This window comes from Homalodisca vitripennis, chromosome 2 (genome assembly GCF_021130785.1).
Source record: "Homalodisca vitripennis isolate AUS2020 chromosome 2, UT_GWSS_2.1, whole genome shotgun sequence".
In the NCBI taxonomy this organism is placed as follows: Eukaryota; Metazoa; Arthropoda; class Insecta; order Hemiptera; family Cicadellidae; genus Homalodisca; species Homalodisca vitripennis.
The window spans coordinates 75,267,010-75,291,951 of record NC_060208.1 but is presented as its reverse complement, the minus strand read 5'-3'; the positions used below and the strand labels follow the sequence as shown (position 1 = coordinate 75,291,951).

The 24,942-nt window shown below is 34.2% G+C and overlaps 2 protein-coding genes across 8 annotated transcripts in view; one reads left to right on the top strand and one right to left on the bottom strand.

Annotated features, from left to right (window-relative positions):
* LOC124354192 (protein N-terminal asparagine amidohydrolase) overlaps positions 1–3,463 on the top strand; it is a 98,140-nt gene extending 94,677 nt beyond the window's left edge. For all 4 annotated transcript variants that reach the window (XM_046804470.1, XM_046804471.1, XM_046804472.1 and 1 more), the window contains one exon: positions 1,980–3,463. In XM_046804470.1, the coding sequence (XP_046660426.1) occupies positions 1,980–2,105 (126 nt within the window). In that variant the 3' untranslated portion in view covers positions 2,106–3,463. The remainder of the gene's footprint in view (positions 1–1,979) is intronic.
* A 4,500-nt stretch (positions 3,464–7,963) lies between these two features.
* LOC124354191 (ribonucleases P/MRP protein subunit POP1) overlaps positions 7,964–24,942 on the bottom strand; it is a 40,903-nt gene continuing 23,924 nt past the window's right edge. For 3 of the 4 annotated variants that reach the window (XM_046804465.1, XM_046804466.1, XM_046804467.1), the window contains exons 3-8: positions 20,341–20,459; positions 19,051–19,293; positions 15,808–16,618; positions 14,426–14,656; positions 12,635–12,848; positions 7,964–8,739 (exon numbers count right to left, since the gene is read on the bottom strand). In XM_046804465.1, coding sequence (XP_046660421.1) covers positions 7,965–8,739; positions 12,635–12,848; positions 14,426–14,656; positions 15,808–16,618; positions 19,051–19,293; positions 20,341–20,459 — 2,393 coding nt within the window. In that variant the 3' untranslated portion in view covers position 7,964. Of the gene's footprint in view, positions 8,740–12,634; positions 12,849–14,425; positions 14,657–15,807; positions 16,619–19,050; positions 19,294–20,340; positions 20,460–23,001; positions 23,081–24,942 lie in introns of those variants that run through there. The other variant, XM_046804468.1, reaches the window with a different exon arrangement.

The window sequence follows — 24,942 nt, the reverse complement described above, 5'->3', positions numbered from 1 at the left end:
AGCCAGAGAGTAGTGCGCAGGTGCCCCGTCATGCATGAACCACATGTTTTGGCGCAAATGCAGAGGTCGATCATCAAGCAGGTTAGGTAGCTCGTCTCTTAAAAAGTTCAAGTACACCACGCCATTAAGCCTGAGAGGAAGCACAAATACGACTAAATGAACTGTTAAGATTCCAGCCCAAACATTTACTGAAAACTGATGTTGTGGGCGATTAGGTTTGATAGCATGAGGATTTCTGTCTGCCCAAGTGTGGTTGTTATGGAAGTTAATGATAGCTGTTCTTGTAAAGTGAGCCTCATCGGTAAACAAAATTGTATTTAAAAAGTTTGGATCAGCACATTTTCCCACAAGCCATAGAAAAAAGCAACACGGGAAGCGTAGTTTTGTGGCAAAAGAGTTTGGACATGCTGGAAGTGGTATGGGTGTAACTGGTACTCGTGTAGTATTCTCCGAATACTAGATTGGCTAACATTGAACTGTAGTGACAATTCTCTAGTGCTCTTTTCAGGATAATCAGAAATTTCGTTAAGAACCAACTCTTCTAATTTAACAGTCCTACATGATCGGGCGATGCCTGCACTACTATGCTCCGAAGACTTCAAAGAACCTGTTTCAGATAGGCGTTGATGAATAGTGGCAAAAAATCTTGCGCTTGGACACCTGCGGTAGGAAAGTTCTCTTGATACAGACGTCTTGCTGCAGTACTATTGCAGCGTCCCAAACCATTCATTAAATGCATGTCTGCTAATTCAGAGTTTTAATAAAATGAATATTACCTTCAATTTTTAATAAATGAAACACACAACACAAAATCACTAATAAAATGGATGAATATAACTCGTTAAAATACTTAACACAAACACGCAGTATCTTTACAGTTTGTTGTTTTGTTCAACAATGAGGTGACATATGCCATCTAATAATAAATGTCCAGCTGATTATTTATGACTTAAAAATGTTGAAACAGCTGTTGTTTAAATGATTAATTATTACCAGTTGTTACCAATCAGATACTCTTTCCTACATTCATACACAAAAATTTGGTGTGCAGTGTAATACGTGAGGAGTCAATTTCATAACTTTTTTACACATTTAATTGACTTTGCTTATTATAGTTGTTTTCAGTTGTTATAATTAAATTCTCTACAATCTGTATTAATAAAAACAATTTGTTTATTGGTAATTAACAATGTTATTGGACATCAAACATTTAAAACGGTATTTTTGTTATTAGATTTTTGGCAAATTTCATACTTTTTCTCATAAGCCGTTCACACTGCAACCTGTAGAGTGGTTTTATTTGATTTTTCAGGTGCTTTTCTCTATAAATTCACCTTATTTAAGTTAAAAAGTAAGAACAAACCCTTTCAGAATCACTTAATTTCACCAGGTGAACTGAAAACAAAGCAAAATCTTTCGCCAGCCATTACTCACTAATGGAGCGTTTCTGGACCTACCTTTATACAACATTTTTTTCTTATTTTTAGGTCTACAACCATGTCTTAAAATATTTTACCATATTTCTGACTCACCCTGTAGATTGATATTACAAATCATACTGCAGTACCTTCTCAATAATAAAGATATCTGACAAGAGTTCTGCTAGAGTAGTGGAAGAATTATGTAATCCACAAACCCCCTGTAGCAAGATTCTGATTTCTTTTAGGTACTTCCTTGTTGTACTAATTTTATTGTTGATGTATGTCTAGATCTACATGTATTACTAAAGATTTTATATATATATATATATATATATATATATATATATATATATTTATATATAATTTTAGATTTGTTTTTATAATTAGCTATTCATAATAACAATAAGCTAATATCAAAGTAAAATTAAAAAGTATTGATTTTGAATAAAAACCTGTAACATTTTATGAATGAAACATTAGAAAAACAATGTATTTAGAGTTATGCTTAGTTATTTTGCAAACAAAGTTGTCAGTACTATAATTTTTGAATGCCCTCAGATACGTGCTACGCTGAAGTATATCCAGGACAATCCATTCCCGGCCGTGACAGTGTTTCGAGACAACCGACCACACTACTACCGACGGGATGAACACACTGGCTCCTGGTCGCCGTTCCGGTACTAGCAGGCCTACCACCTGCCATCACTAAGGGACTAAAGATAGATACCAGTTTTTTACTCCATGTTTTACAACCGCACAATGTGTCTTAATACTAATTAATTTTAATTCACATACATCAGATTTATAAAATCTTGTACATCTTTTTAAACAAAATTTTGAAAGTTTATATTATATTGGTTGTAAAGAAGAGTTGATCTTTTTTTACTAAAAATATTTTTGTTAAATGAACATTAAGGTTGTTCATAATATTCCAGTTGATTCTGCATAGAATATTGTCAGCATAATAAAGTCCTAAAATATTTTAGATTCATTGTAGAATGCCAGTTTTAGGCAAAAGATGTTGGACATACTTTTATTAAAAAATAGCTCTACACAGTGAGACTGGAATCTTGATATTTATCTCGAGATTGTAATTGTGATAGCAATGTGGAGCAGAATATAGGCTGCATAAGCCTACTACGAGTTTAGGTCAAGATTGTTGTTACCCTTGTTAATTCTGTTTTGTTCTCTCTTTTGTTCCATTAAAATTAAATTCTGATAATGTAAAAGTTTTTATGTTGTTTTACGAGTGTTAGAGACTATATTTCTGTAACCTGAGTTTGTATATACAAATTTGGAACTTTTTCAATTACATCACTTAAAATTGAAGTAGCGTAGATATAAGGAGCTTGTGGAATATTTTGTTAGTAATTATTGCAGATGAAAACAAGCATTTTTATGAGTTAATGTGTGAATGTAAATGGTGGACAAATGAAATGTGAACTGGCTGTGACAATGGGATTAACAATATACAATCACAAGTGATGAAGTGGTGCCATTCCAGCTAAGTGATCCAAACACTTGCCATAGTTAAGTGATAAGAACTGAGAGTACACATCGCTTAGTGTTAAGTGTGCACCAGTTCTACTCTACAGATGGTGCGTATATAAGTGAACAGTGGCGTTTTAAAAATATATCCTATTCCTTTGTAAATAAGTGGTTTATGAGGATTACGTATTCCTTGTCATATTTAGTTTCCTGGTTTTATATGTATTTCTGTTCCAAATGTGAATACCAAACAAATTTTAAATGTTTATAGCTCAGATTCCTGTATCTATTTCTTAATGTTACCAACAACACTGTTCATTTATTACTTTTTAAATCAAATTAATGTGAATATGTCATATCAAGCCATCTTGGGATTCAGATTTTATATAGGGTCGTTGTACAATAAGATTATATTTTATTAAGATGTAAATTACAGCTATGCAAACTATATCAATATTAGATGTTGAATTGTCATATGCTAGAATTAATTATTTTGTTATCATCTTATTATTGTACTTGATTTGTTGAATAGAAATTATAAAACAGTTTTAATAGTTGTTGTCCTTTTTTAATGCAACCCTGAGCTGATTTAAATAGTTATGATAAGTTAGTTCAGTCAGTAAAGGGTGTTTCAATTGAAAAATTTCAAAATGTCACAGCTCTCTTATTAGTGAACATAACACTAATAAGAGAGCGTTTGGTGTATATTGAAAGGTTTTTTTACATGAGATCTGCATGAAATTTTGTCTAGTTTTTAAATATTAAGATGAAACAATTTCAAGACCAGCAATCAGGAGCCGTAGGATTTGTCAATTGTTTTAAATGCAACGAACAAAGTTTTACTTAATCAAGTTAATTTTTTATTCATAAAAAAAACCCATATACGTTATACTTTCCTTTGAGGTTTTCATTGAATAATTCATAAAAATCTGTTGGAGATTTCCAAATAAAATATCCAATGGTGAAAAGTCTAGTGAGCTAGGAGACTTTTTTTAGTTATAGTAAAATAAACTATGTTCAAATATAATTCGGTTTTTTAATTATTTTTATTTTATAAAAGTATTTTTCTAACCAATTACAAAAATGTTAGTAACAGCCATTTTTAGACTGACCTTGTTTGATAATTTCCATGTTTTACTAAACAGCTAATTCCAACTAAATAAAAATTCCCTTGACACACAACCATTCAAAAACAGGTTTTAATTAATTATTTGATGAAAAAACTAAGAAATTACATTATAACATATATGGTATTTTTGAAATCAGTAACAAAACCTTTCTCTTGATTAAGTAAAAAAATAGATCGTTGCATTTAAAAATTTGAATTAAACTCTACACCTCCGGCTTGCTGGTCTGGAATACCTTTTAAATCTAATATTTAAAAACAAAAAAAATTCATGCAGATTTCATGTAAAAAATGTTTCAATATATATATATATATATACTAATAACAGAGCTGTGACAGTTTGAAAATGTTAAGCAAAAACAGTTTTTTAAGTGCAGCAAGTGAATAACAGAACCAATAATCAACTTGACCACATTAATTTGGTGGTCCTATTATTACGCACAACTTTGCTCATTTAATATTTGCTGCATATCTTATAGTTTCCAAGATCCCTCCAGTGTGCGTAAAATTAGGAACACACTGTATAATATATATATATATACTGTATATATTATATATGTGTGTATATATATACTGGGCGAGTTTATTAAAGTGATAAAATAGCTAATTTTTTAATTACATAACTTAGCACCACACTTTAAATTTGGATCTTGCTCAATTTTAAGTTTCACTCAGGAATACACTTTCAAATTTTTTGAAGACGGCCACCATTTCCAAATATGGTGGCCAACTTTAAAATCTTTTATGAAACACCCTGTATTTTATGTTGTTTTTTAGATTCTACTCTAAAAAATAAAACATTTTTGCGATTGAAAGTTTTTCAATATCTCTAATGGTTCAGAAGCTACGTGGACTGGAAGTTTTCATCATCAGTTGCATGAATTCTTAAAGCACATTTAATTAATGTTAGTTTTATGTGTTGTTAGTGTTTTTTGTGTGTAGTTTGTATGTGTTTTGATATTAGACATATTTTACGCTGAGCATTAATCATTTTGCTTTGATATTCATTTAACTTTTCAATTAAATAATATTTGGTAAAAAAAGATTTGAGATAAAAAAAGATTTGAGAAGCAGCGAATTAGATAGATCGCAGTTAAACAAACACATTTAACCCTTTGAGTGTCGCGGTGTTTTGCTATATGGTATGCATAAAATACCTGATTCTACAAGGGTCTGGTTAAAAATTTATAATAAAATTATTTATTGGTATAATGTCCTGGGTTTTCGTTTTTTTTTTTTTTTTTTAGATAAATATATTTTCTTTATAAATATAATACATTGATCACTTATTTAACTTTTTTATACCAATTAAAAAATATTAACAAAAGCTTTACGTGCAAAAACATTTTGTTTTTTATTTTGACACAAATTGGTGTTATTGAAATATTTTATTTTTTCACTTTTAGTTATTCTATCTTATACTCCATTTAATTCTTTACAAAAAGACTTATAATTTTTTTTTATACTTGTAAGTAAAGTTTGGAAAATATGAACCACTACAAAACTAGAAATTTTCTAACCTAACCTAACACTCTGTGTATTGTCTACACTGCTAATGCTTAAATCTAATGCCTGCAATACTAGGTCTTCATTGTCAGCAATGTTTTTACGACTCATTGTTTATAAATATCACTGGACCAACACAAAAAACATAAAATCTATACAAATGTATTTAGTAAAGTACTAGCTGCTTACGATCACCGTAACTCATGGGCAAGTCATTGTTCTACTTACACACAGTCTAGAACAACATACACAAACGAAATAATTTGAAGATACTAACACTACAAACCCATTTACACTTAAAAAATATTTCAATATTTACAATCATTTGTGAAATAAACACCAGTGCAAACAAATCATGTGACGGCTCGTCCGCATACTTAGCGGTTGAATCTAAACTCGACTGACGCACTTACTTTACAACCGCCGTACAAATCAAAATCTAACCAGAATGCAACAAAACCTACATCAAAAGTTACGTTGAAGCCTTTGGAATGTGTATGTATAGTCATTGAGCCAATTTAGATAAATACTATATAAAATATAAGTAGTTACTGCAGAAGTCGCAAATAGCGATTCTGGCATTTCTTGCATACAATGCAGGATCGCAAATAGCGATGCTCCGGCACTTAAAGGGTTAAAGAATATAAATTTTATTGAACACATTAAAAAATTATTATTGTAATAGCAATACCAAAACAAAGGACCACTTCTAATAGCTTAGTAACTTTACAAGTTCAAATCAAATGTTCAAAGTACCGCCCTTCTGCCTCAATGCACTTTCTGAGTCGTTGCACATGCACTCTTTGAACCCTGATTAAAACGTCTTCGCCAATTGAGCTGCACTCGTTGCGTATCCTTTCACGCATGTCTTCGGGAGTTGTAGGGGGCGTGCGGTACACCTTATCCTTTATGGCTCCCCACAGAAAAAAATCCAAAGGAGAAAGGTCAGGTGATCAAGGAGGCCACGCTACCGGCCTACCTCTACCTATCCATCGCTCTTGAAATCTTTCACTCACCGCATTTTGGGCAGCTTGAGCGTAATGCGGAGGGGCACCATCTTGCTGGTACCACTTGGTGTTCAGGGTTTGAATAGGAACATCATCCAATAGGACAGGTAGAGTTTCTCTGATAAATTCAGCATACTGCGGACCGTTGAGGTTTCCATAAAAAAAGTGGGGACCAATAATCTTACTGCCTAGAATGCCACACCACACGTTAAGCGTACATCGCCTCTGATGATCTGCGGTACGTATCCAGTGAGGATTAGTAGCAGATCAATAGTGCATGTTGTGCCTGTTTACCTCAATAGTACTCACAAATGTCGCCTCATCTAAGAAGAGAACCATCCCTAAAAACATGGGATCATTTTCAACTTCCAGTAGCAACCAATTGCACAATTGCAACCTATGGAGAAAGTCTGCATCCAATAACTCTTGATGTAAACTCATTTTAAAAGGATGAAATTTGTGCCGTTATAATATGTTTACAATGGAAGTTTGACTTACTCCTAATCCATTACTTATTTCATTAGTTGAAATATGTGGACAGTCATACACTGATGCTAAAACATCAATTTCAGCTTCTTCTTTTGTGACTCGCTTTGCATGTTGACGCTTTCGAGGAGCCAAGATCCTGTAGATCAGGTTTGTTTTTCAAGACGAGCAAATGCACTACATGATGGATGTGGTCTATCAGGATACCTTGCAGCATACAAATTAGCAGCATCGTGTTTGTTCTTGTGACACCAAATATTAACAACATATCCACCTTTTCATCCAGTGCCATAACTCAAGAATCAGGTTTGGATTTGATTAGAAATTGACAGCTGGATAGTGACAAAATGCAACAGTTAGATTTGTAAAAAATGTTGCCAACCCAAATACAGTATGGAACTAAAATACTCTGAGTCATATTTGCCAAAATATTACTTAATAATTAATCCACGTAGCTCCTAAACCATTAGAGATATTGAAAAACTCTCAATTGCAAAAATGTTTAATTTTTTAGTGTAGAATCTAAAAACAACATAAAATACAGGTTGTTCCATAAAAGATTTTAAAGTTGGCCACTATATTGGGAAACGGTGGCCATCTTCAAAAAATTTGAAAGTGTATTTCTGAGTGAAACTTAAAATTGAGCAAGATCCAAATTTAAAGTGTGGTGCTAAGTCATGTAATTAAAAAAATTAGCTATTGGATCACTTTAAAAAACTCACCCGGTATGTATATATATATACATACTTTTTGTGATTGAATGTTTATTGAAATTAAATTCGGCTATTGCCATTTATACAAATTTAATGTATATATATATATATATATCAAAGTTAAAGTAAATTTTCAACCAATTTAAACAATTGCAAGTACTGAACCAAATATTTTTGTAAAGCATTTCTGGATTTTAGTCATGAAATAAAAAACAATTTAAACAGGAAGTAATAGTTTTAATCTAACAAAATAATACTGCAACGATGTTACGTTCCTTACAAGAAAATATCCTTGATTCCGCTCTAGAACGCTGAGTAGGGCTGACAAGGCAACAAAGCCATACCCGCATGTCTTCGACTGTCTAAAGGAGTACCCACCAAATGTTACAAACCCTAAAACGGGTCGACTGCTGGAATTTTTCACACTTTTGATTTCATTTGGTAACCACAGCTCCTTCATTAGTTCTGCTTGTTCCTGCACCAACTTTTCAGTAGGATTCTTCTTCTCTTTCGTTTTTACTGAGAAAATACCTTTCTCTTCCATTTCACGTTTTGCTTTCACCCTCTTCCTTCTCAGTCGCAATAGCTTTAGTTGGTGCTCTTCTCTTTGGATCTTCCGCTTTTCTTCATTTTCATCCTCATGGATAGGTTCAAAGGGTCCCTTTCCTGTCTTGTCCTTTGTCAATCTGATGTCCTTCTTGCCCATACCACAGATCAGGGCACACCTTTCTAGGGTTCCCCTTCCGCACATCTCAATGCCCACTTGCACGAGTCCACATGCCTTGTCTTTCTCACTGAACACACAGGTTGTAACGGGTTTGGTCCTGCTTAGCAAGCACTTTAGGAAGTCTAACTGGCCTCTGTTCCTGATTACGTAGATGCCTTGACCATCTCCCTCTGAGTGCCAGTCTTGTAGAAGTCGCTCCCAAGGACAATGGAATGGTGCGATGACTCCTAGTTTTATGTAGTTTGGGCGTTTATCAGGAGGCAGACTGCAAAATAACATTTATATTAGTTTCCTAAAAGTATCTGATAGTTCCCAGTGACAAATATTAAGGCAGAATTAAAACATATATACTTGAAAATATTCCTAATTTACTATGTTACACAACATTTTTTTCTTTTTGTACACAAATACCAAAAATGCTAAAGAGCATTTAGTTTTTTTTAAATAACTGATTAAATACTAGAGAAATTCAAGATTCAATAAAAGTCAATTAACGGCCAACTCAAGTTTTATGATTGAAGAGGGCAAAAAGCTAGATTATGTCATGAGAGTTTTGATATGAAAGGAAGAGCAGGCTTACCTTGAACAGATAGAAAGGATAATCCTTATCCTTAATATAATATAGTTGAAAAAGTGCCCAATGCGCAAGAAATAATCCCATTTGTGTATTCCTTTTAAGAGGAATGCTAGTTAGCTGCCGGCAGTGCATCTGAGGCTCCGCTTTTAACATGAAGCTAACGTTTTTACTACATGATGAATTCCTATTATCTAAAATATAAATGTTTCACTACAGAAACTTTGATTGCAGTGTATCAAAGCTAATGAATTAGAAAAATATGATTATATCTTGCACTAAATGTTTATAATTTATGTTTACTACAGATTTTTCCATTAGAAAGTCTAATGGATATAAGTTATAAACCAATGTATTAACAGATTTAATATAACTACATATGTTTAATATAACTAATTAGTAAGTTTTTGAAGTGAAACTTTATGAATTTTAAGACAATTTATAACACAGTTTTAATTTTAGCCCCATGATAAAAGTAGAGCTTCAGATGCGCAACCAGCATCTGACTAGCGATCCCTCTTAAGAGCCCCCTTGTGCTGTAGTGGTGGCCATCTTGATTTTAGCATAAGAACAATGTTACTTCATGCACTTTTCAACCTTTAGTCGTAGAATTATGGAAGATATTTCATTTTAAAGTTATAATTAATAAAGATAGATTAACACGTTCAGTGTGGCTGGCCCGATTACGAGCCATCGGCGACTGTGGCGCCAAGCGGCGGCCGGCCCGATATAGGGCCACTACGACTGTTGGCATATACATCCTCAGTGTGAGCTCAGATCTTGTCGGGAGTACATCTATCGCTGTTCACGTGTGGCGCTCGTCTTGTTAAATACTTTTACGTGATCAGTTTCAAGTTATCGTATTTTTTGCTAATTATAGCGTAGTTCCTGTTAGTTTCATTTTGTGTGTGTAACAGTGACAATCTATTAGTAGTTAACTGTAATACTGTATTCGTGATTGTGTTGTAGGAAGTTTTGAGGTTATGGCGGGAAACCCTACCCCACACGGTGTTGATTCTGACCTTGACAATGACTCATCAGACAACTCCAGCTCTGCTACGGGAGATACCATTAGCGACAGTGATTCTGAAAATGAATTTGTGCCTGTCTGGAGCAATGTGACAGCCGGCCTGAAAAAGAATACCTTTTACAGGTGAAAACAAACTGCTTTGCCCTCCACCCGGAGAAGTTAAACCTATAGATTGGTTTTTGTTATTGCTTGATGACATTGCTCTAGAGCGTATCTGTCACTACACAAATCACAATGCTTTGGCAGTGTTTTGTGGTCCAGACACTGAAGCAGGATCACGTATAGCCCGATTCACAGATCTAACAGTACCTAAATTAAAAATCTTTATAGGGCTGCTTTTACATATGGGGTCAATTAGGCTCAACAGGTATCAAGACTATTGGAAAACTGACAGGCTCTACAACATCCCACTTTTTAGGCAGTTTATGAGCTGGAACAGGTTTTTAATAATTCTTAGATGCCTTCATTTTTCAAGAAACGTTACTGTGAGCACTGATAGACTTCATAAAGTAAAATATCTAGTTGAGTATTTCAACTCCAAGATGATGTCAGTTTACTCCCCAGCTAAAGAACTATCCCTTGATGAAGGCATGGTACTGTGGAGAAGTAGATTGCAATTCAAACAGTACATCAAAGGGAAGCGTCACAAGTATGGCATCAAACTACAGTATATACCTTGAGTGAACCTGAGGGGTTATGTTTGCGCTTTATAATCTATGGTGGTACACATGATACTTTGGGAGGGAAAGACCAAGCATCCAAGGTAGTAATGCATTTGATGAGAGGAATGTTATACAAAGGCCATGCTCTTTACATGGACAATTACTACAATAGCTTTGAACTAACAAGCAAGCTCTTGGCATGAGACACCTATGCAACAGGCACACTAAGGACCGACAGGAAACATAATCCTGTCGAGGTTACAAGGGCAAATCTCAAAAAAGGCGAAACTGTTTCTCAGTACGCAGAAGATGTAATGGTGGGGCGATAGAAGGACAAGAGGCATGTTTTATAAATTTCCTAGGAGTTTGAAAACACCATGGTGACAATTATGAATAAACTTGGCCAGGAGAAGGAGAAGCCACTTCCAATTGTACAGTACAATGCCCACATGAAAGGAGTGGACCGTGGGGACCAGATGCTCTCGTACTACCCGTGTGAGCATAAGAGCATTCGCTGGTACATATAAAAAGATATTTATACACCTCACGAAAATGCTAGTCATCAATTCGTTGGCTCTACATAACATGCATAGCAGGAGAAGAAAAGTGACTCTATATGATTTCCCCAATGAACTGATTTGGGCCCTATTATCCCCAGCACCAGAGCAACCACTCAGAACGCCACCAAGAAATGCGTTGCACAAGCTTGTGAAAACTGAGGAAAGAGACATGCAGGGCAACAAGCAAAGAAAGCGTTGTGGTGTTTGTGCCAAAAATGGAATCAGAAAAAGAACTGCTTATGTGTGCTGTGGCTGTCCAGAGAAAAAAGCATTCTGCCCCGTCAAATGCTTTGACGATTTCCACAAAAACTTGTAAATTGAGACAAAAAGGGTGGTGGGAGGGTTTGTACATATATTGTAAATATATGTAAAGTAGTGATAAACCATAAAAACAGTGTCTTATAAGTTTTTCATGTGTATTATTCCATTTTCGAGTCGGTTCGACAGGTTCAATTTGCACCAGGAGCGGCTGTCCCGAAATCGGACCAGAAACTATGACGTCACTGGTACATGGAATGGTGCAGTGAAATGCAAATATTTTACCAAGTTAAGGATATACACCACCATTCGGTAAGTAAAACTCACTCAAAATTTTTAGCTCCTAGTAAATGTTATACTTTACGTATTAGCAGTGAACGTGTTAAAGTGTCCAGACAGTTTTTTAGTTTCTTCAATATTTTAATTTGTTATTCAGAAAAAAATCAATATTTTGTACTTAACCATTTAAATATTAAAAAAATATCAACTGTAAACAAACTAAAAAGAGTTGGGATGCGTATTTAATAAGATCTTCAAAATGAGACACCTCCCACAATATAAGAGCAAAACAGTGCATGAAGTTTAATATTGTTCTCAAGGGAAAATATTCAAGATTGTTTCACCACAGCCTATTAATGTCTCCATGTTATAAAGAATAATATCCTTCCAATCTCGTCAAGGTAAGGCTGCTCCCTCTATTCTATAAAAACTCTCAATTTGGTCCTGAACTCAATAACGAGAGCAGCGAGTCCAGGAGGTAAATATATGCTTATTGGAATAAGGTATTTAGAATATCTTTTATCGACCTCTTCCGCTGACCCTATACCTATTGACTGAGGAGGAAATTTTTACAACTCATACAATGTACAATCTTACCTTGGCTTGAATGTAGATATCTGTATTATGACTGTTTCTTACTAGTTTTACAATGGCAAATTTAAGAATACTTTATGTTTTATTTGAGAGATCCTATTCTATGATTGAAGTATGTAGCAATTTGAGTCAGTTAAAGTATTATGCAAAAACTATAAGTTGTGTACACGTGTAGTTAACCAAAGACAAAATTTGATTTGTACCGGAAATGTTTCTCATAGTTTTCACTCCTTGCTTGTTCACTGTCTAGGCACCCTGCCTCTGTGTCAGGTGGTAGTGTGGGACCTGAGACTGTTTCCAGGGTTAGTCTCTCTGTCTCTCGCAGTCCGCCCACACGGGCTCCTCTGTACACAAGTCCTAACCACACCGGTATGCCCCATCCAGCTGGTACTATTACGTCCCAGCCACTACCGTACCCTGCAACACACGATCTCTTCTTCAATTTTAATAAAATACTATACTATTTTTGGTGATATTGATATTATCTGTTATGAATCAATCCAGAGTTTTACACCGTCGTCCACTGTTAACTCTATTATACCTTGGATGAATAGAAAAATAATGTCAGGTAAATTAAAACAAACAAGCAAACCTTTACAGGGTGGTCAGCTCACTTCTTCAAAAATACTATAAATTGAAGAGGTATTTATGTATAAATATGTTAAATGATACATAGATATAGTAAACTATCATATTAGTAGGTAATTTTTTCTCATTAAAACGTATCATCAGAGAGTGATACAATCAGCTGTTAAATATAAAAGCATTTTTAAGTTTAAAATATCACGTATCACTTGATGATGAATTAATTATTAATGTTTGAGTATTAATTCAGTTTCAATTTTTGAGCGTCAATGGCTTAAAAACCTGGTCTTTTACCAATAAACAGGCAAAAACTCACACGGTCTGGGAACCATGGGGGCCAGAAGATGGTGCTGTCGTCCCCAATCCACTGATGAGGGAAAGTGTTATCAACTAATTCTCTTACAATCAAGTTCGAATATGGAGTATATTATCTTGTTGAAAAATAACACAAGGCTGTAGGTGTTCTAGTTGTGGGTAGTCATAGTTATCTAACATGTCTAGATAAATGATACAATAAATTGCTTTATCACTGAAGAAAAACTGTGCAATAAATCTTATCATAGAAAATAGCACACCATACATATAACTTGGGGTTGTCTCAAACATATTCCCAAACTTGTGGTCTTTCACTACCACATATTTAGGCACTGTATATTATGACAGTACTGTACAATTTTATGCAAAATATCTATACAATTGAGTATTGAAGGACCTGACAGAATGTAAAGAAAGAGGTTGTGTATTATAATGGACGGAATAAGTTGTAAAAATCTTACTGCATGTTTATATTTTAACCGTAGAATAATATTTTGACTTTATATATGATTGTATGTTACAAATTATTGAATAACAGTAGTAAACATTGAATATACAGTACAAGTTTCACAATTTTAATATAATACTTCTATCAAGTATACAACACAGAATTTCAACCACAAAATCAATAGGATTCTTGAATCAAGAGGAATTTATGTATCAAATTTCAAGTGTAAGAACCTAAATAATAAAATAACATCATGAGTCATCCATCACACAGACAGGCAGATGACACGATTTCAATTACACCCTGTCAGGTCCTTAATTATAGAAAATAAATATAAAGATCAATAATTTATTAATTTAGTGCTACAGTTGATAATAAAAATAAACTTTTTTTAAAGAAAAAAGTAAAAGTAGTTTTTAATACTATATCTAATGATTATTTCTTTTACGGCTGTACCACAAGAAATATACGTACATACTATCTTTTTAACATTGTTTGATTGAAAATAGGGGAAAATTGGTGTGGTAAAATATTTTTTGTTGTGTACACTTGCGAATGCCAATTCTGAGAACCACTTGCCAAAATTTCTCAAGTCAGTACCCCTGAGAATTCAGATTTAGATAATTCCTCAAAGTTGAGTTCTCACCACTTTGTTCGTACTGCCCTCTGTTCTGCACCAGCAGTATTGGCAGATGACTGACGTTGTGTGATCCTAGCCACGCAGCTGAAGCGAGACCTGGAACCAACGCACGTGACCGCAGACCATTCAACTGTGAAGTAGACATCTTGCTGTCGTTGACTCTCTCACGCAGTTCAAACTCCCACAAGGGGCTGTGGCTGCTCAAACTTTTCAGAACCTCTTGTTGTAAATTGGTCACTGCAAACACATCTGTTTAAGTTTCAATTTTGTATACAAAGCTAGCCTTAGGCTCCACACCAAAACAATTTTTAGTTTTCCAGATGATTTATAAAATATTAATACAGATTTTTTGTTTGAAGGTTATTTTTGACGATGGAAGGAGATTTTTTACTACACAGCTGCTACTATAAACAATAAAAAGTCTTGTTTGATAGTGTTGTTAGTTTGATTATTAGAGTAACATGCACACAATTTAAACACAGTATTCAGTTGTTACGAGTATATGTCCGTTGAATGGGAAACAACATTTTGTATAGTGATTTATACAACCAGCCAGAAAAATTCTCAAGAAAGTGGTATATAATTTGCAGCAACTTGTATTTTGTGTCTCAGAACTTTAAATTTGACAGTATTTAAGACATTAACACACCAATACAAGTTATGGTTATGAATGAGTGTTATTCACTTACTTAAAAATTACATAAATATAAAAACACGTAAGACAAACCAGGGAAAAATTAAACTGGACAAATTTTCCAATGGCAAATTGTTTCCCCTTTTGGTGTTAGAAAAGAGACCAAAATCAGCGACTTTATTTTTTAGTATTTTCGCTGATAACGGGTAGAATACAAAAGTTTCAGTCTAGCATTTTTCATTCTTTCTTTTCGTTTCTTCAAAATATTGATAATTTTCTTTTCTATTTCATAACCAAATCAATATTGATAGTAATATTTTATGCATGAGGCTGCACAAACATTTTTGGTTTCCTCTTATAGGGTTACTTGTGAAAAAAAAAACTGTATTATTTTATTTAATATATATGCTACATAAAAAAGTAATAAGAATATTAAAATTAGGTTTTGTTAATAAAATGTGAAAATAAAAATTTACTAAATAATACGAAAATATTTGAAGAAAAACATTAATATAAACAATAAATTGTAGTGTTTATGTTAAACATAAGAACACAAATAATTATGTTTTGTAATGAAATATAAAACTGACAATTTACTAAATAACAAGATATTTTCAAAGAAAAACATTTAAAAAAATTAACTGTTTGCCCAAAACCTGCATTTTATGCAAATGAGAGTGAAAAGGATTAATTACTGTTGGACATTGTACAAGGATTAAACTAAGATTATTTGTTTAATAGCACTCCTACTTACCACCACTGTTAACTGCCTTGGTGCGGGTCGATGGCATGGTCAGTCTTGGATCCATTACTACAGCTGAGAGAACCATTCCTGGAGAAAGTTCACTAGCAGAATTCACATTCCTAAGGACATTTTCCCAAAATGAACATTGCTTCCGTAAAGTCTGTAAGCGAGTGTCATACTTGTAAAAATCACACAACCATAATGATCGAGGTTGTTCTGCATCATCCACATCCATAGTCTCGGTATTGGTGTCCGGTTTGACGAAATCATCAACAATGACAAACTTAAGAGCCTCAGTTAAAACCACTTGAGCCAATGGACCAGTGAGTCGAAACCGGTTTAAAGAGTTCTTCATTAAGACCATAACAATCGTGTCATTTGAATATCTTGGCAACTTCCTGTCATTTCTTATTGTTAATTTTTCCTTTTCCACATTTCTCTTTACTTTCAATAAAGATGTACTCTCACTAATTTCACTTTCATTTGCATCAACATTCATCTCATTACTTTCCTCCAACTTGAGTTGAAATACTGTGATGAGTTCTTGTAGCAACTCATGGTAGAAGGCAGGGTGACTCCAGATCCAGATGGTGCGCACAGAATTGTCTCTTTCTGGACGCCACAGAAATGTGACCTTGCCGATCGCCTGAGAGGGGTAGCCTCCACACCTGAAGAGTGTGACACTGCCCTCCCGCATACCATCCAGAGTACATTTAGCGGCAAAGGTCAAGCCACACTCTGGGCTTGTCAGCTGATTCAGACCTCGTAAGATTTTGGCCTCTGGACCTTGCAATTCTATGCAATTGAGGTATGACACATCCTGCAAATGAAAAGATTGTAATACTCATGTTTCCATACGCTCTTTAAGCTTTAGAATTTCACATTAATTATTTGTGTTACTGTCAGGAAAAGATTAAACAAAATACAGAACTAAATGTACTTTTACATTTTTCTGACATACTATAGTTTAAAACCTAATATATAACAAACTGAATGTTAATATCAACATCTTACCAGATGTTTTACCTATATTAGATTACTTGACAGAATCCTTTAACCCCCTAACAAATTTATATACCTAAATTGATGTTGTTTTGCTGAATGATTTTCTTGTTGTTTTTTTACACAGACAGGCTTGTAGATATATATATATATATATATATATTTATAAATATATGCAAAAATGTTATTTTTACTGTCTTTTTAGAATTTTTTAACTATTGTCTACTGGCATTATTCACTATCTATCTGTGTCCATGACACCACCCAAATGAATAATCTATTTGTGTGTAGGATATTTCCATGGTACAAAAAACACTAGAAATAAAATCATAAAGTACTACATAATGAGTGACACGCAACAACACACAGTAGTTGTCTGCACTGTGTGATTACAGCGAACTCACAAGGGTGCAAACACTCTTGACTGAGGACCAAGGAAGTGCTGGAATCTAGTAGAAAACGCCACAACTACAGTACTTGTGCGATTGTTGTCATAGAAATGCTTCTTGCACAATAGTATGGCAGAAAACAAGAACAATATAATAATGCGTAATATTATGTAAAAAAAAACGTGAATGGTATAGCATTAGCTACATAGGCAAATTACAATTAACTACAACATTTTCATGGGAGAAAGTATACGCAAAACTATGTTAGAATGTAAATAGTTTTGTCAAAATATAGGTTAAATTAAAAACACAATTTCTTAAGAAAGGGTCCACATGTATGGATGGTACAGTAAGACAGCGGTTTATCTGGAAGTCAACCTTGATAACGGTATAAAATAGGGATTATTCAGTTGACAATTTCTCTAGCCTTGTGATTTGAATAGTCAGAGGCCAATCAAGGGCGCCGGTGATGAGATAGTTTGGTTAGGGAAGGGGTCGCTATAAAAACCTCAGGAACACGCATCTCGGTGTCTTTTGAGTGTGTTGCAGATTAAATTTTTCTGGTCCTAATTTCTTCTACAAGTCTGTACAGGATTTTACGTAATTAGCTCTATTATGGTCGATTTACGATTTCATATGGGAACTTTGTTGTCTACTAATGTTAGCTTTCTTTTATAGGGATTATTGTATTACTTTGATGCAAAAGGGGAATTAAGAAGATTTGGAAATCACTAAATAATTAACACAAGTTTTCAAGAGAGAACATTTTGTTGAAGTATTGTTCAAGTAAAGTATTCAATTTTAATATTAGTTAAAAGGTTACTTGCAATAGAAATATAGTATACAACAGTCAGAATAGATCTAATATTTCAAGATATCAAGTTTGTACTAAATATTTTTGGGTCACATATAGTAAATTACAGTATTAACTATGAATATGTACCATCAGTAATGACATGCATGATAAAAACCAGTTTTTTCCACACAAAAATGACTGAAACCACTTATTTTGTGGTCTTTCATGTTTCAGCCATCATAGTCTAAAAAAGTTAAATAAAAGAAATGATCGTTTAAACTTCCAAAATTATTATTTTTGACAATTTGAAATCTAAGAAATACAAGATTGATACATATTACATTAAAATATGTAAACTTAAAATATTCTATATAAACATAATGGTTGTCTTTGATGCTCAAGCAATGTTGGAACTAGTAACACATTGTTGATTATAACAAGATGTTGAATTTGTTATTGACGATGGATGATTTGAAAGGATAGTAGGATTTCAGACATTTACCATTGTTATATGTCAAAAAAATGTATAACACTATGTTATGTAACAAGGGTGAAGTAAGTTAGAATGGGTGTGATGTGTTGTTTGTGATCTTATCACCTGTGCAGTAATATCGGTTGGTCTATTCTCTCCAGTCTGAACTTCATGCCATTCGTCAGGTATCAATCAATAATTGTTATAATTTTGAGTGGCAGTCCATTCTCCCGCATTTTATAGTCTTTTCATGTCTTAGGACATATTTTACGATTTTTTTGTAACATATATGATGGCAAATGTTTGAAATCATACTATCCTTTCAAGATGCTGAAATACTATGAGCACTGTTAGGAGTACTCATGTACACTAAAAATACTGTAGTTGGTAGCAGAACAACAACAAGAATAATAATACTTTTAATTCTGAACAGAATGAAACACGAGAAAATAAGCTTGAAATGTTATTTAATGCCAGTAGTGTATTGCACATGAATTAATTAATATTAAACTGCAGATAATTGAGGAGTTGAATACTTATATTGATTTTGCCAATATTTAAAATTAAAAAACAATACACTGTTGATGTGTTACCTGGAGTAAACAATGCTTGGCCGAGGCCCGGTAGCAAGCTCGGTAGCCCTTGTTGGTGGGTGCTTGGGGGAGTTGGTAGCCCCAACGCTTCACCATATGGAACCGCTTAGCATGCCAAATGTGTGTCTCAAGCCAGGTAGCCGCAGCGGCGCGGCGGTTATATTCCTGCAGTAGATTACTGGGCCTACGCCGAAACTTGCGGCTAGGCCTCTTTCCTTTAATTGGCAGTCCAGATTTTTCCAACTAAAACAAATTTCGTAGTCAAAATTCATATTTTTAGTAATTTTGTTATAGAGAAAAATGTTGTTTGCGCATTTAACTCCTTTTAATGAAACCTTTAAAATAGTTTGATTCTACCAATACTTACATTTCAGCTTTCTTACACCCTACATGGGCCTTCTACCCCCCCCCCCCCCCAGTGTAAGCATGTGATAGTTATAGTATAAAAAAAATAATATAACCATATAATACTGTAATATTTTTTATGCAATGATTTATGGCATTTATTCATATACTACATAACTCAAAAAGGAATAAAAAAAAGAAAAATTAACTTTTGTTGCAAAAAATGTAATCAAAATATAAAACGTTTGAGAACACATATAAATATTTTTGGGTAATATTGCTTCATAAATACTGATATGAAATAAAGTACATCGTTATAAACATAAATGATATATACTATTTGATAAAAAGTTGTAATAGTAAAAGAGAAAATATTATTTTATCATCATTTTGTACTATAAGTACCAAGGATCTAATTTGTAAGTAATGGTAATACGATCACACTAAAGACACATGGTTGTAATACTTACATATTGTAATAACCGTACAAGTCTAAATTATAAAATAACAACAATCATAGCTTGAAATACAAGCTATCGAACGTAAACAAACCAACTGAAATGAATAGCTTTTATTTTTTGTTCAGACACGTTGATTAAAAACATCCCACGGTGAAAACATCCCAAAGTAAAAAAAATTAACACACTGAATGGATTAGAACAAAAAGATGCTTTCAGCAATGAAGACCTTTATAACTACTGTATATTTTAAAGAAATGTGTGGTCTCCCACAACGATCTCCGCACTTTTAGACTAAATCACTCACAGAAGCGCTATAGCACTAAAAAGTTAATTAGTTCGTTCTTAGAATGAGTACTAATTTAATCAAATAACTATTTAAAATTAGAATATTAAAAAATATGTAATTTTACTGTTACTTTTTGTTATAGAAGTTAAAGTAGATTAAAACACACATAATAAACAATAACTTTTCTGAGTGACTGACCTGATTCAGGTGTACTTCTCTCAGTCTTCTTGGCATCCGCTTTACATTGTGGCTCATCGCTCGTCTCCGCAGATGTTTTGGCATTCGCTGGAATGCCAAGTGTTTGTTCTGTGGCTCCTCTGTAAATTTATTTTGACATTTCAACAATTATTTATTTTAGTTTGTAGAGGTCTGCAGGGCAATATAAAGCAATCCAATTTAATAATGTAATGGAAGACTTATAGAAAGACTTGTCAATACGAAGGCAATAGAACCAAATTGTTATTTGGGGAGTCAACAACACTATAGGAAGCATTGTTAATTATTAGTATTAAGATCTATGTGTAGAGGCGGATATTATGTAGATAAATTAAATTGAAATAATTTTGTATTAATGGAAAACTAAGATAGTAAGTAGTTTCACTGAAGACAAATGGCAAGGAAGGGAATTGGCAAATTATTATTAAGTATGTTGCTCTTGGGTCATTGCAATATAATTAATTATATGTGGCATTTATCAATTAATTTAGCATTAGTTTTTAAAAGGCTCTAAGCTGGTTGTTGAAATCCAGACTATAACTGGTAACTTAAAATAACATGTTTCCTAAATTCAATCATCTTAATTACCAACTATTGTTATAATGGCCTAGCCCAGCGCACAGACAGAATTGAGCCTAAATGTACGTTCATTTGATCTCAGTTTTCCTGTCATAAACAGGAGGAGTTTCAAATTAATATGGTGGAGATCTTAACTTTGAGAAAGACAGTCAGAGCTTTATTCAGGATAGCAAAAACTTGGCGTACTTGGGAAACCTACCATCAGGCTTCCACAACCACTGTACAACCGTAAGGTTCACACGACTAACAGATTAGCCTGGAAGAAACTCTGCACTTAATATGAGTATTAGTAATGAGTATTAATAGTGTGCAGTGTTGTGCAAGCAAGACTTTAGAAGCTATTAGTAAAATATCCTATTTCGCCACTTGGTGATCTCAAGGTAGACGACATATTACTGAACCGGAGGGAGTTTTATAAGTTATGATGAGAACACATTTTCCAGACTGTATAATTTATGACAAATATCAACCACTAGTGCAGGTGTACAGGGAAACCTACGAGGCATGCCACTCACTCACAATAGAGTTTAGTACATTGTGTAATAACCTTCAGAAGGACTGAGTTGATGATTATCTCTTTTAGCCTTTATAAAGCTCCTGGGGGAGACCGAGTAAGACCAATTTGCTTGCAGCGGGTTTTTGGTTGCATGTTCTCCTACCCCGCCTGTTAAGGTACAGTCCTCTGTCCTGGAGAGTATCCAGGGTGGTGTTTATACCAAAGCAAGGGAGGTCTCGTCTGGCCCAAGTCCTTCAGGTCGATATGTCTGTCCTTTTTTCTCAAAACCAGGGAGAAGATGATTGCTAGGTTTGCTTGGGAGGGATCTCTCTTGGAGTGCCCTCTACATCCAAATCAACATGCTTACACTCCAGGAAGGTCATGCAACTCAGCCCTGCATCAATTGGTATGCAGGTTTGATGCTTGCAGCGAAGGAACTTTTGAGTATAGAGACACTCAAGTGATTGTCAATGCGGTCACGAGATGTCGTGTTGATGGTCAAATATGTATGGATAAGGGATCCGTTAGGATGGTTACTACCATTCTTATGGGAGCGAATATCAGTGCCAGGACTACGAGGGGCTGTCCTCAGGGTACCATTCTTTCTCCTCTTCTGTTCTAGTTGTGGATGACCTGCTTGTGTCTTTGAACAGCAGTGGTGTCTTCACAAAGGGTATTCGGATGACATTTTGATTCTTGTGAGTGGCAAGTTCAACACACAACTTCCAAAGTTCAGTCACGGAACTGACCAATGCTGATCTGAACATAATGGGAAACTGGTGTGATGAGATGAGTCTTAGTGTCAACCCTACCAAGGGATTTCTCCAATTTTCATTGGTTGTTGATGTGCTGGAGAGTCTGGAGCGTTTGTCATCTTCAATGTCTTCATGGCCATTTATAAAAAGTTTATACGACTTGTAAACCTTGCTTTACTCAAAGCAGACTAACCATGGGCCTTTGTTAACATTTCACACACTTAGTTGTACAATTTATTTAATTTTTCACACAACATTTAGTATAAATTCTTTAATACATTTTTGAAAAAATATAAATCAGAGAGTTTCTAAAACACATCTAACCTTAGCAGCGGCCACTGAAAAAGTAAACAGTGAATACAACTGGATATTCTATTATGCCTCAGGAGCATGAGTACCAACATCATAAAAAACAAAAACAAAGCAATATGTCTCTCCAAGCCAGCAAAACTTAAAATTCCTGTTAATTTTTAAACACACCTCGTCTATAATAAAAGTACAGGTATATTGTTTAGAATATGAATGAAAAAAAGGTAATTTTAGTAAAACAAAAAATGAAAACTTCACTTTAGAATGAAACACACACATATTACTACAAAAAAAATTTAATTTTCATTGCTGAAATGATGCTAAGATTAACTTAATATTTAGGATAAATGATGTATATCCTTAGAATATCATTCAAGTTGACTGAGAATAGTTTTTGAAAATTAAAAACATAGTTTGACTAGTTTTGTTATAAAATGTATATGCTATACTGAAAAATAGCACTTATTGTGAAGTTTTAGTGAGTAAACACAACAAAATACTTACTGATCTGCACACCATTAAACACCACTAAACTGTAAGTGGCAACCCAACACCTGTGCTGACACAGCAGTGGCAGACATTCCTGCGGAACCTACCTCAACCTTGGTTACACCACACTGACAAGGTCATCACTGCACAGCAACTATCACATGATACATTCTACCTCAACGGCTACATCTACACTATTGAACTGCAAACTGTTGACAACAAGAAGTTTGAAGAGGGAAACAACATAACCCTTTCTCTCACAAATTGCAGTCATTTTAATACACTGACAAATTCTGAACCAGCTAAACAGAATTAAAACAAACTGATCATTTTTATTAATAATTTTATTGTTTTTATAATAATTTCATTATTTTTATTAATACTGATAATTTTTCTTCAATGAACCATTTTTATAAATTGACAGATTCTGAACCAGCCAAACAGAATCAAATCAAACTGATCAATTTTTATCATTATTTTAAATTTTTAAACTTTAAACTCATAAACTGACAGACTCTGAACCAGCCAAACAGAATTAAATCAAACTGATCAATTTTTATTATTGTTTTAAACTTTTAAAAACTGATTTACATCTGTCACAAAGAACTATTAACATGCCAAAAACGAATTCGGAAACTTCCAAATACCCCTGTGGTGCTTGCAGTGTTGGGGTAAGATACTCCGGTATAATATGTACTGGGTCCTGTAGCCAGTGGTACCATGGTGGTTGTGTGAATATATCTGACAAGCGCCTAAAAAAATTGACCCAAGATGAAATAAAAACATGGGCATGTGAAAATTGCAAGACCTCAATGACTGCCCAAAACGGCTCTATGTCAGAATTAACCTTTGTGGCAATAGGAGAATCAGAACTTTTTCCCACATTTAAGACACCCAGCCCATCAGGATACCACAAGGTCAAGGCAAATAGAAACACAGTTAAGTCTGATCTGGAGCTGAGTTTGAGTGCTGTAAAAACAAAGGTAAGAGATCAAGAGGGACAAGAGGAAGATGACCCTGAGACATCCCTGGCATTGGCGGCTGAGGTGGGCAGTCTCCTTTTGGCGGAGAACTTGGAGCTGAAAAAGGATGTGGAGGACTTAAGCATCCGAAACTCAGCTTTGGAGGCTAAACTTTCTGAAATGGAGGCAACACTGGAGGATCGAACTGAAGCCGAGGAAAAATACCTACATAAAATTGAAGCATTGGGAATAAAACTACAGGAAGCTATAGCCCAGATCACAAAGGAAAAACAAAATAGACAAGAACTACAAAACTTTTATGAGGAACATGACACAAGACAGACTCTCATTTATGATGAACAAGCAAATAAAATATCAGAACTAGAACAAACAATCCTTAACCTCAAAAGAGAAAAATCTGGACAAAGAGATTCGCTGGACAAAAACCAACAAGACTCAAAGAAATTCAAAAATGTAGAAACGCAAACCATACAAACAGCCACAGCCTACACAATAACACCATCAAGTCCAGCACCAGTGGCTCAAGAGCTGGCAAAGCTGGAAAAGAAGCTGGATTGTATGGAACTTTCATTAACGCTACTTAATGATCAAATTAAACAGCACAACTGTGCAAAGGATCCACAAGTCTTAATAGACAGTCAAACACCTAGTAGCACAAAAAGATTTCGAACTCATAAGCTGAATACCTCCAAAATCAGAGAAATACAAGGTAAAATAAAAAACCAGTTCAGTGTATCACTAAAAGTTGCTAAATCCAAACAAGCTCTCATTACGACAACTGAACAGACAGGGAATCTACCTGGAGTGGATACAGCAAATTATATGCACCTAACACCACAAGCAAATTCTATAACTAATAATGACAAAAACCAAATCCTGGTCGAGGCTCAGATGCACCAACCTGACAGCTACTCACCACCAAAACTGCTGAAGAAATCGTCTCGTCTTACACAAGAAAGCATAGCAGTAGGAC